This window comes from Schistocerca piceifrons, chromosome 11, assembly GCF_021461385.2.
Source record: "Schistocerca piceifrons isolate TAMUIC-IGC-003096 chromosome 11, iqSchPice1.1, whole genome shotgun sequence".
Lineage (NCBI taxonomy): Eukaryota > Metazoa > Arthropoda > Insecta > Orthoptera > Acrididae > Schistocerca > Schistocerca piceifrons.
In genome coordinates, this window is record NC_060148.1 from 114,408,282 (window position 1) to 114,422,553 (window position 14,272).

The window sequence follows — 14,272 nt, forward strand, 5'->3', positions numbered from 1 at the left end:
GATCTGTTTCCTCTCTCCAAATCATAGGTACACCCAAATCGATACATTTTCACTGCTTTTTGATCCAGTGCCACAAACTTTCAACACACATTTTGCAGCATACATGTGGTGCAAAGAGGTTATCCTCATCACCAATTTTAACTCCAAAGTATGCATGCCACTTTTGTCTCACAAAAGGATCAATTTTGAACTTCCTGTGTGGGATGATGACTTTACCACAAATGTAGCATTATATTGCTACATTTGGATGATTCTTGCGCATTCGATTCATTTTGTGACGATGCTGCTGTCACCTGCAGAGCTCAAGTCATACTAGCCTAGAGGTCTCTACAAGTTAGAGTACTATCAGCTCAACCCCCCCCCCCCCCCCCTCTCTCTCTCTCTCTCTCTCTCTCTCTCTCTCTCTCTCTCTCTCTCTCTCTCTTTCTCTCGAGTTGGCACATCCATCTCTGTATACACCACTGTGAGCTATTATTGTATCTCATTTTATGGTAAACAAAACACAGATAATAGAAGTTTCTTTTCATCTTTTTAACTACCTTTATTTGAATATCTTATATTAAATGGAGCTCTGTGACATGGAAATAATTCTGTTTTCTCATAATAAACTTACAAATTTCAAACACTTGAGTGGCTTACATACCTAGCAGGTTACTAGTTAGATATTGAGATAGCGATGAAATGTGACCTGATTGAGCAAAGTGCGTTACATTTTTCAATTCAGCGTGAACTAAATATAAAAGATTACCTAAAAGCTGATAACATAAAAAAAACAACTTTGAAATACAGACCAGTGTTATATCAATTTTCTATGTTTATGCCACAGTGTCCTGAATATGAGGCTGGTTGAAAGGGTATACAGATGTTACTGCCCCTCTTACACAGCTGCAGCCACTGAGGGATCAGATGAGAACATTTGTATCTGGCACAGGGTCAGGAACATTCATCTTATCTTTCCCTTGTGGCCAAACTCTGCTTTATTGCTAATTAACCCCAAGCTATCTCCTCTTGTAGCTGTATCTCTGTGTTCTTAGGCCTCAAGACAGAATCATCAGGATTATCTGTCAGTGGACCACCACAATCTTCAGAGCATCAGTGGCTGAGAGACCCAGAAGAAGGATATTTTTCTTTAGGTCTTATGGCTCTACCCCTGCTCTGTGACCATCTGAACAAGCAAGAGTTATATGCTGTTCTGACAAGAGCTGTTGTATTTCCTCTTTTCACACCAGTTGGAAATTGTCATAGGAAGCACACAGCATGTGTAAAAACTTCTGCAACAAGTATAAGACAGCAGCCCAATCCACAATGTCTACCAGGATGTGTGCAAGCTTGTACACTTTCCAGGAGACCCACATTCCCAACAGTTGGGAATGTGGGTCTCATAGGAAGTGTGCAAGGGATAAGTCCCTGCAGTTGGGCCATTCACCTGTGTCCTCAGTGGCTCAGATAGATAGAGCATCTGCCATGTAAGCAGGAGATCCCAGGTTCGAGTCCCGGTCGGGGCACACATTTCAGGTGTCCCCATCGAGGTATATCAACAACACCGGTCGGCAGCTGAGGGTTTCCATTGAGAGAGAGAGAGAGAGAGCGAGCGAGCGCATCCTGCCATAGATGAAACAGTTTCATCTCATAAACATTGAATGTATAAACATCCTCTTACATGCATCCTGGAAATATTTACCTATTATAATTTGTGATTGTTGACTAATTAATTTTTTCGTTTCAGGTCGACGAAAGTGGCAAGTGAGGCTGGTAGTTTTGTATTTGATGAAACATATCAGAGAACAACAGGTGATAAGCTGGACATTACTACAGAGAAATCAGCACATTTCGTCAGTAGTGGAACTGCAGTACAAGTGTTTCTGTCTAAGGAGGACACTGCATTATGTAGTAGAAAAACTAGCAACTTAAAAGAAAGTGAAATTAATCAATTTATGTGTAGTTCATGCAATCAAACTTTTTTGTCAAAATTTAGTCTCATAATGCATGTGTTCATTCATATTGATGGTGTGCAGCCACCTTCTCATGTCTGTACAGCGTGTGGTGAAGTATTTGAAACACGTGATAGCTTGAGCAAACATTCTGTTGTGCAAAGAAGCATTAGTCACGTAGAAAGTCATCAACGTAGCACAGTTTCTAATGAATATGATAGTTTCATGTGCTGTGAGGTGGTAAGTAGTGGCAATAAATTACAGAAATGTGGTACTTCCAGTAAACCTATCAATAAAACAGATGGTCACATACCATACACTTTTGATATTTGTGAGGAATCATCTAGTCAGCCTGGACATCTCAAGAGCACTTCAGTAATAAGTACTGGTAAAAGACCACACAAATGTGAGATTTGTGGTAAATGTTTTTGCGATTCCAGCAGTCTCAACAAGCATTCCTTAATACATGGTGCGGATAGACCACATAAATGTGACGTTTGTGGGATAGCATTTACTCGAGTTGGTCATCTCACGGAGCATTCACGAATACATACTGGGGAGAGACCACACGTATGTGTGGTTTGTGGGAAATCCTTTGCTGTGATGGGCAATTTCAATAAGCATATCTTACTACATACTGGCGAAAAACCACATAAATGTGTCATTTGTGGTATGTCATTTACTCATTCTAGCAATCTCAAAGTTCATTCGCTCATACATACTGACAAAAGGCCACACAAATGTGAGTTTTGTGATAAATCGTTTACTACACCTGGCAGGCTCAAGGTGCACGTTATTATGCATACTGGTATGGGATCACACAAATGTGACGTTTGTGGAAAGTGCTTTACTCAGTTTGGTAGCCTCGAGGCGCATAGAGTGAAACACACTGGCCAGAGACGACACATGTGTGACGTTTGTGGCAAATCATTTGCTAGCCGTGGGAATCTCAATGTACATGCATTAATTCACAATGGCGTAAAACGATACAAATGTGACGTCTGTGGGAAATCCTTTTATCGGTCTGGTGGTCTGAAGGCGCATGTATTAGTGCATACTGGCGAGAGACCGTATAAATGTGATTCCTGTGGGAAAGCGTTTACTGAGTCTGGTAATTTGAAGAGACATGTATTGATACATACAGGCGAGCGACCTTTCAAATGTGATGTTTGTGGAAAAGCATTTACTCAGTCTGGTAGTCTCAAGGCCCATGCAGTAACACATATTGATCATAAAACAAATATCCAGTAATGTGAGGTATAATTAGGAGTTATTGTTAAGCCTAGGAGACCGATTCAAGAGGAAATAAATTTCACAAAAATATTTGACCATCTTAATATAAGATGGCGAAAGCAATAAATGGAAGACAGCTGCAGTGATACGTTTCTTACAGGTTAAGCTAGGCCTGTATGTCAGCAGACATATGAGAATAGCTAAAGAAGTGTGATGTTGAGAGCAAATGCTCTGTTATGGCTGTTAATGTATTTTGGAAAGTATTTCTGCACTTTCTTACAGGATGAGATATCAGATGGTTGTCAAGTATATTTTACTGGAGGTGTCTAAAAACCAAAGACAAATGTATGGGGGATTAAATTTTCATAGATGTATATGTATATTTTTGCATGTGGAGATGTAAATTGGCCTTTTTTTTTTTATTCAGAATTATCAAGAAGTGACATGTTTAAACTGATTGAAAACAGCCCTCTTAACCGTGTACTATTTAACTTGTTTGATGTATGTCTAGTGGAAAAACTCTTAGCATATGTTGTCAGTTATGTTTAAGACATGGACTCCCTGTATTTTTCCGGTAGTGTTCACAATGCAAATGTATATTATATAATATTCTGAAAATTTGTGGTAATTCAAATATGTTATGAACTTGAATCCTTTTTGAGTATCTGCTTACACCGTTTAAACTTCATGTTTTATCAGTCTGCAGATAAGCACTGTTTTTAGAGACACCTTTACGCATGTGTACTTACGACAATTTAAACTAATTCTTGTTTCATCATTTGTTACTCAAGGCTGTTTTTATAACTTCAATATCTTGAAATAGTATTAACTGGTGGGATTTTTATGCCATGTTATGTTAATGAATTGTGATTCTTGTCTATTACTCTTCCTTAGGAATGCTACAATTAGTTCCGCAATTTTGCTTTTTAATAAAGTAAAACAAATTTACAATTTCACTAAAGACACCTTTAGTAACTTTTGTAAAAGTAACATGAAGTGCTAAATTTATTATCCATTGCTAGCTGTAAAATAGCTTTTTGTCAGATGACTGACTACTGGATGTTACTTTATTTTCTTATCAGGAAAAGAATAACAAACGAAATGTCTCCTGCTTGCTAGGTATTCTTCTTTATGTTGATAAGGAATAGTCATTTTACTTCAGCAGCCTCTTTGGTTACTGCAGACAGGTTTGCTGCATGCTGAGCTAAATGGTGCATCATTGCCACAGCTAATGCTATGCAATCTGTCTGCCCTGCCCTGTGTTGAATAATTGGGAGTGCTTTCTTTAATGCCACCTTCTGTCCCTCAACGATTTGTTATCACCAAGAGAAACAGTATTGTAGTTGAAAAATTAGTTTCTGGCCATCCAGGTTGTGTACAAATTAACTGATGCTACTAATCCAAGATCTGAAAGGGCTTTTCAATTAATAGTTTCGTATTCATATTAGTAACCCATTCTAGTGATCATGTGTCAGTACACATCAGGAATTCAGTGCTGCATGTATTTTGACCTTCACCAAGTGGATATTTTCAAATCACATGTAGTCTGTTTCTTTCTGTGCATGTGAAAATTGAGCAATACAGTTTTCCTTTATGGTATTTTTGTTCTCGAAAGCATACTGATATTTTGTATGTTGAATGAAATGTGCTGATTGTCTGCTTTGTTGTTCTTACATATTTTTGTTTGTTTGGAACCACACTAAACAGTTCTGAACTTCATTGTTGCATGACATGGAAGATGTGGAAGTTTCATGAACGGTTTTCTGCTACCTTGATTAACTGCTTAATCACTGGAGGATGGAAGATGGCCTATCTATAATAAGCACATAATATGTGATTTATGTTACATTTTTGTAAGTATGTAATAAGTATGTAAGTAGTGCATCTGCAGAAAAGCTCATATCCTGTTGGGATATTTGGCAATGCATTTCTTAAATTTCTGGTAGCTTATTGTCCAACAGCAATGGCCAACATAGATCTGTTACACAATTGCTTATATTTCATAACTTTAGTGTAACTTCCGAAATCACCCATATATAATTTGAAATTTTACTCCTTTCCAATGTTTATTCATGAACAATAATTTACCCAAAGTCAGGTATGGACCTAAATAATTTACAGAAATCTATGAAAACCATAACTTTGTTGTGCAATTGTGAAATAAAATCTGCAAAGGCGATGGAAGTCCAGGTGTATATATATATTTGTTGATGGATGCAGTATACACCAAATATTCATTTTTGTGTATATCACTTCAAATTTCCAGTCTGAATTTGTCAACGCAGTTACCTTCTATCAGAAATAACATGACATGGTGTTCCCTTTTGACTGTTGTGTGACAATGGTGAGACATCAAATGCATAATAAATTAGATGAAAATGATTTTCTTTCCCATCAGATTTGCGACCAAACCATTCCTTCATCCTAAGAAAATCGCTCTTTTGCAGAATTTTCGGATCTCTTGCTGAAACATATGACTGCTGCTGTAGAAAGTTTAACATTGTTCCTTTCAGAATCGGTGGCTGAGTTAGTGTTAACATGTATGTCAAACAATTATTCTGTTCCTAATTTTATCTCCAGAGTCTCTTCTTCTGCGAACTAGTGATGATGAAGGCTTTGAGGTCCCATTCCTGATGAACAGTGTGATGTAAAGGAAAGTTCAACGCAGCTAAATGAAATCGCGACTGACAAAGTACTTGATCAAAACTTAGCAGGCTTTACAGTGAATATCTAATAAGATATAAAATCTACTATGTGCTTTAATGGATAACATTACACAGGTACCTGAGATGTGACATGACTATATTTGCCATTAGCATTTAGGGAATGGCAAGGTGGCCTGAGATAAGTAAATATCACTCAAGGAAAACTCATCGTCTGTGCTTAAACTAATACAAATCTGTGGAGCAGTTAACTCATCAGTAGCAGTCAGATGGTTGGTCTCCACTTTCTAGGTACTCAGTGGTTGACTTCTCATTGTGTGTGAACACTTTTTGTCTATTTCATTTGGTATTTCTTGTACAGTGTAGCACTGCATTTATACAAAACTATATAACACACTTCAGATAGCCCAAAAAATAAACTGAAGAACTTCAGCCATTTTCAGATCAAACAGTAATGTAATAAATAGAGCTCAGGAGTACCTACTGTCTATGTTGTGAGTGCTGATGATTTCTCTGTTTTAAGTGACCACTTACATTGCATAAATTTATCATTGTGGTACATCCTCCACATCTGTACCATGCCTCACTGAAAGCTGGCTACACATGAGGGTGGATCTAAGCTTCTGGTAATTTTCTCAAAGCCAAAATTTTGCTGGTCACAGCCACAATGCCATTCCAATCAATGTGTCCATGTAAAGTGTCTACTCACTCAGACAGTGCCTAACTGACCCCTGAAAGCTGTGAAGTTGGGAAATTGAATATGTTTACTTCTGCACACTTCCATTTTTGTTCCTACCGAAATTTATGGTGAATGTTCAAGGTAACTACACCGCTTATAAAACTTTCTGAATCGAACATTACAAAATATAATTTCCAGAATTATTTGAAGAACATGAAATCTGTTTGAGAAGTAATATTTTTGTTAAAAATGCACACAACTTTGATAAGATACAAGTGTTTTTATTAACAACTTGTATTGCACCCAAACGTGGGAACAGAAAGAAATTGAATTATACATTTTCATTTCAAAGTATTTGTCTCTTGTAGGATATTTGTTTGATATCCAGCAATGACTCTTAGAAAAAATTATTTCTCAGTTTCATCCTTTGTAAAAATTTATTGTAGTCATAAATGAGTCTGATGCTTGCTTCTGCTAATAGTCCTCATCTGATTTTTTTCCTTTCCAATTTTATAATTAGAATTGTACTACCATGTTGAAGAGTTTTTGTGAAGGAAGTTGTTGCTCATAACAAATGATGTGAAGTTTTTTTACCAGTAGTTAGAAAGGACCAGAACTTGATAGTCATAAAGGAAGAGAAAAGACTTTGCTGCAGTCAGTACCTCTTTTGGCTGATTCTATTTCTCTATCCTCTTCTTGTCTACTTGCAGCATAACTTCCACTGAGTTTTTCACACCTGTCAGAGTTTCAGTATTAGATAAGGAAAGAGCCATAATTTCTGAAAATAAGAACCAGTCATTATTATTAAATTTCTTATTTTTACTGTGGCATTACTGATTTCCAGATCAATGTTCCTAGTGTTCCAATAATGCATCAGTTGATCAACCAACAGGAAATAAAGATAAATTGCTTCTGACAGTGGGAGTCAATCTCCATCATACATCGAATCTAGAAAAATGCATTGTTGTGTAGAGTCCATCTCCTACTGTGATAACTGAAGTTCATCCCAGAAAGAGCATATTTTGAATGAAAAATCTACTGTATTGTTCACACAGCATGACTTATAATGCCAGTATATATTGATATGAAGTCCTCTGGACTGCCACCAGATACTTATAAAATATTTGGTAATCATTGTGCTGTTTCAGCAAGGATAGATAATGTTCAAGAAATCAAATAGTAAAGTAGACCTCATCAGGCAACTTCATTTTTACCATTCACATAAATCTTTTCTAGGTTCATCCATGTTTTTATAAATCTTTTGAAAAGCATCATTTTTGGACAAGTAATTGTATAGCTCAGAAAAATGATGCAGAAATGCATTCCTGTGGAATTGACTGGCCAACTATGTCCCATTTTTCTGAGTGTGTGGAAGCCCCAGTTGACTGTCACCTGTTGACCTGCACACATTGAGCAGTCTTATGGCTTGCTCTTTAATACATGGCACGTCTCCTTTGTCTTTATGCACCACAGGTGCAGGAAAAGTTCTTTGTAACCAAGTATTTCTGATTATATGCACAGCCAATAAAATTTTATTGGAAGAGGCAAATGAAACAAAACAATGCTTTAAAAACTGGGCTTGAGAGAGTTGCAGGAAACATTAGCTATACAGATCATTCAGTAAAGAGAATCAAGAAGAAGGGGGGAAAATAGGTTCATGTATGTCCCAAGGCTTCACTGCTTCAGAAGTACAAGGAAGGAACAGAAGAAACTTCCATTTTCAGATGTTATTGCCAAACAGGAGATAGGCACATAGTTTTCACATCAAACATTTATTTTACCCTGTCATTATTGTAGTAACCAATGTTCATTGTGCTATATTTTTAACCCCTCTTTTTTATGGAATTCCCTTCTTGCAGCACGCGGTAAACCTTATTTTGCTTTGGTTGAGCCTATGTATATGTGATTATTTCTCTCTCTCTCTCTCTCTCTCTCTCTCTCTCTCTCTCTCTCTCTCTCTCTCTCTCTCTCTCTCTCTCTCTCTTTGTAACTCAAGAAAGATATTACAGATTTTGAACATCTGCATTCCTTAAATTATTTGGTGCAATGAAATAACCTGTTAATATGAGTGTTTGAAAACTTGTTCACTGTGGCACACAAGATATGCAAGAGATATATGTATATATATCTGTCGTAGGCTTCAGCTGTTAAAATACATCTCACCTGCCATCTGTTGGTCTTTCACTGCTGTTGTCATTTCCGTTACTGTACTGTCTGTGCAACTATGATCCAACTTATTTTTTGTGCATCTACCATAATTCGAAAGTTGTGGCTCAAAGAACAAACTCAAAAATGTCATGGTGGTAATGGAGGTACAACAAATTATGCATCTGAAAGAATCTGTCCTAGTCAGGACACACATTTTGCCACATGGAGTGGCTGCGCAGTTTGAGGCACCATGTCACAGACTGTGTGGCCCCTCCCACCAGAGGTTCGAGTCCTCCCTTGGGCATGGGTGTGTATGTTGTTCTTAGCATAAGTTAGTTTAATTAGTGTGTAAGTCTAGGGACCTAGAAGTTTGGTCCCTGAGTAATTCACACACTTTTAAACATTTTGATTTGAAATAATCAAAAACAAACTGCCAGGTCGGGATGAAATCTCAGTTTGGTTCTACAGAGTACTCTATGACACTGGCCCCTTACTTAGCTTCCATATATCAAGAATTTTTCACCCAGTACAAAGTCCCAACGAACTGGAAAAAAGTGCAGTAGACTCCAATATATAAAAAGTACAAAAGAACAGACTGCAAAATTATAGGCCAATATCCTTAAAGTTATGTAGCTCTAAAATTCTTTAATATATTCTGAGTTTGAGTATAATAAATTGTCTAGAGACAGAAAAGCTTCTGTCCACAAATCAGCTCAGATCTAGAAAACATCCCCTGTCCAAAACTTATTTGGCCATTTTCTCATATGGTATCTCATTTGATATCCTGTGAACCGAGATTACCAGAAATCGTATGACACAGTGCCCCAAAATAGACTGTTAACGACATTCTGAGCATGCAGATTAATTTCCCACATAAGTGAGTGGCTTGAAGACTTCTTGAGCAATAGAACACAGTATGTCATCCTTGACCAGCAAATATTCATCAGAGATGAGGGTATCATCAGGAAAGCCAAAAGCACATCAGTGAATAATCTGATGGAGAGGATGAGCAGCAGATGTGGCTGGTAGCTGATTATGCTGTGATATACGAAAAATGTCATTGTTGTGGCACTGTACGAAGCTACAAGATGGCCTGCACAAAACTTTTAGTTGGTTTTGAATGGCAGCTTGCTCTGAATGGAGATAAATGCATCTAGGTGTAACGTTGCAAATCAATATGAAATGGAGTGAGCACGTAACGATGGCAGCAGGGATGACAAATTTTAGGAAAGTGCAGCTCATCTATAAAGGGCACTCCATGGGGACCACATTCTTGAGTATTGCTTGAGTCGCAAGGAAACCCACCAGGTCAGATTAAAGAAAAACATCACAGCAATTTAAAAGCATGCTGCTATATTTGTTAGTGGTAGGTTTGATCAACAGATGAGTATTGCAGAGATGATTCATGAACTAAAATTAGAATACCTGGCGGGAAAACGACGTACATATGTGAAACACTATTGAGAAAAACTCTAAACCGGTATATGAAGTTGTCTGCAGAACGATTCTACTCCACAGGGTCATTTCATGTAAGGACCACATAGATAAGAGATATTAGTCTCACATGTACGTTTGTAGACAGTCGTTTTTCCCTTGTTCTTTTTCCAAATAGAACGGGAAAGGAAAAGACTGGTACTTGTGCAAGGTGCTCTCCGCCATGTACCACGTGACTGCTTACGAAATATGTATGTAGATGTGATAAAACTATTTTTTTATTTATAGAAGCAGCCCATAGTCATCTTTCGTTGCTTGTTGTATCATCACAGAATTCCTAAATTTTATTAGCATTACCACACTTCCCCACTGTTAGGTAAACAGCCATGGCTGTCTTTAATATTGAGATCTAAGGACTCTCAGTAACTGTCAACGCCTGTGATTGCTGGGAACCGTCTTACGCCCCAATGCAGCACTAATCATTGTCAGTTGTTAAGGTTAAATTGTATCTTCGTCGTGTGTGTGTCTCGTTATTCTCATATTTTTTTCTGAAGCTTTGAAAAGAAGTACCACTGACGACCAGGTTATCACTATCACTTCCAAAAACTTCTGCAGCAACTATCAACATACCAATGGCGTTTCTGCCCCTGTCCTTGTTTCTACTAACAACTTTAGAGAGACCATTAGTGTAAGCAGTGCCAATTATTTTAATTAATGTAACTATTGTTCTTGCTGCAGCTGTGGCTATTGCTGTTACTGATCTTTGGTGTATGATGATGGATGAGGTTTTACTACTGTACCAGTATCCATTGTTTCGCTGGCTTATGTTGAATATGTTTTTCTTGCTCCATAATGACGAGCTTTCCGTGTCTAATCTGCATTAATTTGGATTTCTGTACAAGCTGTAGTGTGTAAGGGTTTGGTGGCGAAACTACTACTTGTTATAGGTGATTAATTCATATTCTTCTTATTCTTTGAACTGATTTCGAAAAGCTTCATCTAAAACTTTTATATCAATTACAATTGTCTTCTTTTCATTGTTGCTTTTTACATACACGTAAGTTTCCGGTGGTGAAGAGCTCTGAAGAAGAGCGCCCTTATGACAGCTTGAGAGGGGTGGGGGTGGGGGGGGGGCTAGTCGTGGAGGTACAGAGTGTGTTCAATATTTTGGAAAATGAATGGCAACTTGTAAGTCGTTGTTTTTGTTGTTATTGTTATTGGTGTTGTCATAGTATTCAGTTCAAAGACTCAATTGATGCATCTTTTCAAGCTGCTCTGTCTGTGCAACTCTTTTTGTCTTTGAATAACTGCTGTAACTTTCATCCCTCTGGATCTACTTTCTGATTCATTTCTTAGTCTCTCTCTGCAATTTTTAATCCTCACATTTCTCTCCAATACTAAATTTGTAATCCCTTGATGTCTCAGAATGTGTTCTATCAATCGAATCTCTCTGGGCCAGCCGTAGTGGCCATGCGGTTCTAAGCGCTACAGTCTGGAGCTGAGCGGACGCTACGGTCGCCCCCAGGGTAAGAATAGGCCCGAGGTATTCCTGCCTGTCGTAAGAGGCGACTAAAAGGAGTTTCAACCGTTTCGGCCTTCCATGTAATGGTCCCCCTTGGAGTTTGACCTCCATTTTTCAAAATTCTACAGAAGTACGAGCCTTTTGGGGAAGGACACCTTACGTGGTGTATCACTGGTCCTCCGCACACTAAGACCTTGGCACTCAGCATTGTAACGGCGCTGTAACCATACCCATTATTCATCAAATTGGGTCTAAACGCCTGATGGGTTCTAAAAGTTACGCCCATAGTGCGTCCCCATCTGCACCTACGATCATGATGGACTTTCCATGGCACCCGAAATCCAGCACGGTAGCCAGCCCGTTGTGGTGGGGTCGTCATGTACCCTCTAGGTTGTAGCCCCCTGACAACACAGGGATCGTACTGCTGATACCTGAGCTGCACCCTCCCCACGTCGGCCAAGGAGTAGATGCCCGTCTCCTTGGGGCATCAGGACTCCTGGCAATGGTCATCCTGCCAGGTGGCCCTTGCTGAGGCTGGGTGGCGCCCGTGGGGAGAGCCCCTGGTGGAGTGGGTGGTATCGGGGCGGACGTTTCACAGATGAAACATCAACATGTTTCAGGTCGCTCTGTGGCAGAGTCTTTCAAAAAGAAAAGTACTGTCTCTGGTTCTGGTTCTCCTGCCCTTTCCCCCTTGGCCACTCCCTGGGAGGAAGGACAGGCCCGCCGGCTTGGGCCGAAGTACTTCCCCCGCTATTTGGTCTATTCTCGGACCGATGGGGGATGTTCGCCACCTCCAAGCCCATGTTCTTTGTTCAGCACATTGAGGACATCTTTGGGGAAATCGAGGCTCTCAGCAAAATGCGTTCAGGGTCCGTTCTTATAAAGACCACCTCCGCCCCACAGTCGGCGGCGCTCCAGGCGTGCGACCGACTAGGTGACATCCCAGTGTCCATTGTCCCGCATCTGGCACTGAATAGGACGCAGGGGGTTATTTTTCATCGGGACCTCCTGCTGCAATCTGATGAGGAGCTCAGGGCCAACCTGGAGCGCCGAGGCGTGCATTTCGTCCGGCAAGTCTAGCGCGGCCCCAAAGACTGTCGCATCGACACTGGGGCCTTTATCCTCGCCTTCGAGGGGGACGTTCTCCCAGAGGAGGTAAAGGTGATGTGCTACCGGTGCAACGTGCGACCTTACATCCCACCTCCTATGCGCTGTTTTCGGTGTTTGCGCTTTGGGCACATGTCGTCACAGTGTGAGGCTGAGCCCCTTTGTGGCGATTGTGGACGTCCTCTTCGTGAGGAACATACATGCACCCCACCACCTCGGTGCATTAATTGTCCTGGCATCCACTCGCCTAGATCCTTAGACTGCCCCGCGTATCAGAAGGAGAAGAAGATTCAAGAACTCAATACTTTGGATCGTCTCTCTTATTCTGAGGCCAGAAAGAAGTATGACCGCCTCCATCCCGTGACGTTGACCACTTCGTTTGCCTCAGTCATGTCCACTCCTTCCACGATATCCTCACCCCTATCCTGTCCCCCCTCCCCCTCCTCCCTCCATCTGGGGTCTAGGCCTCCACCTCCCAAATCCCTGCCTTCCAAATCCTCCTCCCCCGCGGCCCCTGCCCCCTCTGCCCCAGGGGCCACCTTTCCTCCTCCTCCTCCTCCCCCCCCCCCGCCGCCTGAGAAGCGATCCTCTTCTCAGACATCCATCGGGGAAATGTTCCGGACCCCAGCTTCCGAGGTCCGGCGTTCCAACAGGGACCCCGCGCGTGAGGACCTTCTTCGGGTCCAGCCCACCACCCCTGTGCCTCCTCGGACTTCCAAGAAGGCTTCTAAGAAGAAGTCTCTATCCCCCTCTCCACCCCGGCGCGTTTTGTCTGACGCTCCATCCGTGAGTCGCTGCTCCCGGCCGTCCTCAGTTTCGCCGGGACACTCTGCTGCCAGGCGCTCAGCTGGCCTCTCGTCGGCAAATGATGCTGCCCCTCCTATACAACCCGGGACATCGGCTCCAGCTGGTGACGACTCGATGAAACAGGATCCGCCTCCCGCCGGTTGTAGCGTTGTTCCCTCGAAACCTGGCCCTCCGCAGCCGTCGAGGTGACCAGCTCTTCCCCCGTCTCGTTCCCCCTCTTTTTTGACTAGCGATGGCCTTGTTACATTGGAACATAAGAGGTATTCGATCTAATCGGGAGGAATTACAACTGCTCCTCCGCCTGCACTGTCCGCTCGTCCTTGGTCTACAGGAAACCAAGTTGCGCCCGACTGACCGTATTGCCTTTACCCACTATACCTCGGAGCGGTATGACCTCACCTTTGTGGACGGTATCCCAGCTCATGGTGGGGTCATGTTGCTCGTTCGGGACGATGTCTATTACTGTCCCACCCCATTGACCACCCCACTCCAAGCAATAGCTGACCGTATTACTCTTTTTGCTTTTACTGTTTCAGTTTGTACCATCTACACTCCATCGTCATCTGCAGTTAGTCGGGCTGACATGATGCACCTGATTGTTCAGCTTCCTCCGCCGTTTTTATTGTTTGGCGACTTCAATGCCCATCATCCCCTTTGGGGCTCTCCAGCATCCTGTCAAAGAGGCTCACTCTTGGCGGATGTCTTCACCCATCTCAATCTTGTCAGCCTCAATACTGGCACCCCGACT

The 14,272-nt window shown here is 41.2% G+C and overlaps 1 protein-coding gene across 3 annotated transcripts in view; it reads left to right on the forward strand.

Annotated features, from left to right (window-relative positions):
• The window catches only part of LOC124720127 (zinc finger protein 99-like), a 258,728-nt gene that overhangs the window by 216,509 nt on the left and 27,947 nt on the right, over window positions 1–14,272 (forward strand). Inside the window, exon 8 of one of the 3 annotated variants that reach the window (XR_007006073.1) lies at window positions 1,727–5,017. Coding sequence is in view for 2 of the 3 variants with exons in the window: in XM_047245423.1 (XP_047101379.1) it covers window positions 1,727–3,182 (1,456 nt within the window). In the remaining variant the exon portion in view is untranslated. Of the gene's footprint in view, window positions 1–1,726; window positions 5,499–14,272 lie in introns of those variants that run through there. The other 2 variants (XM_047245423.1, XM_047245424.1) reach the window with 2 other exon arrangements.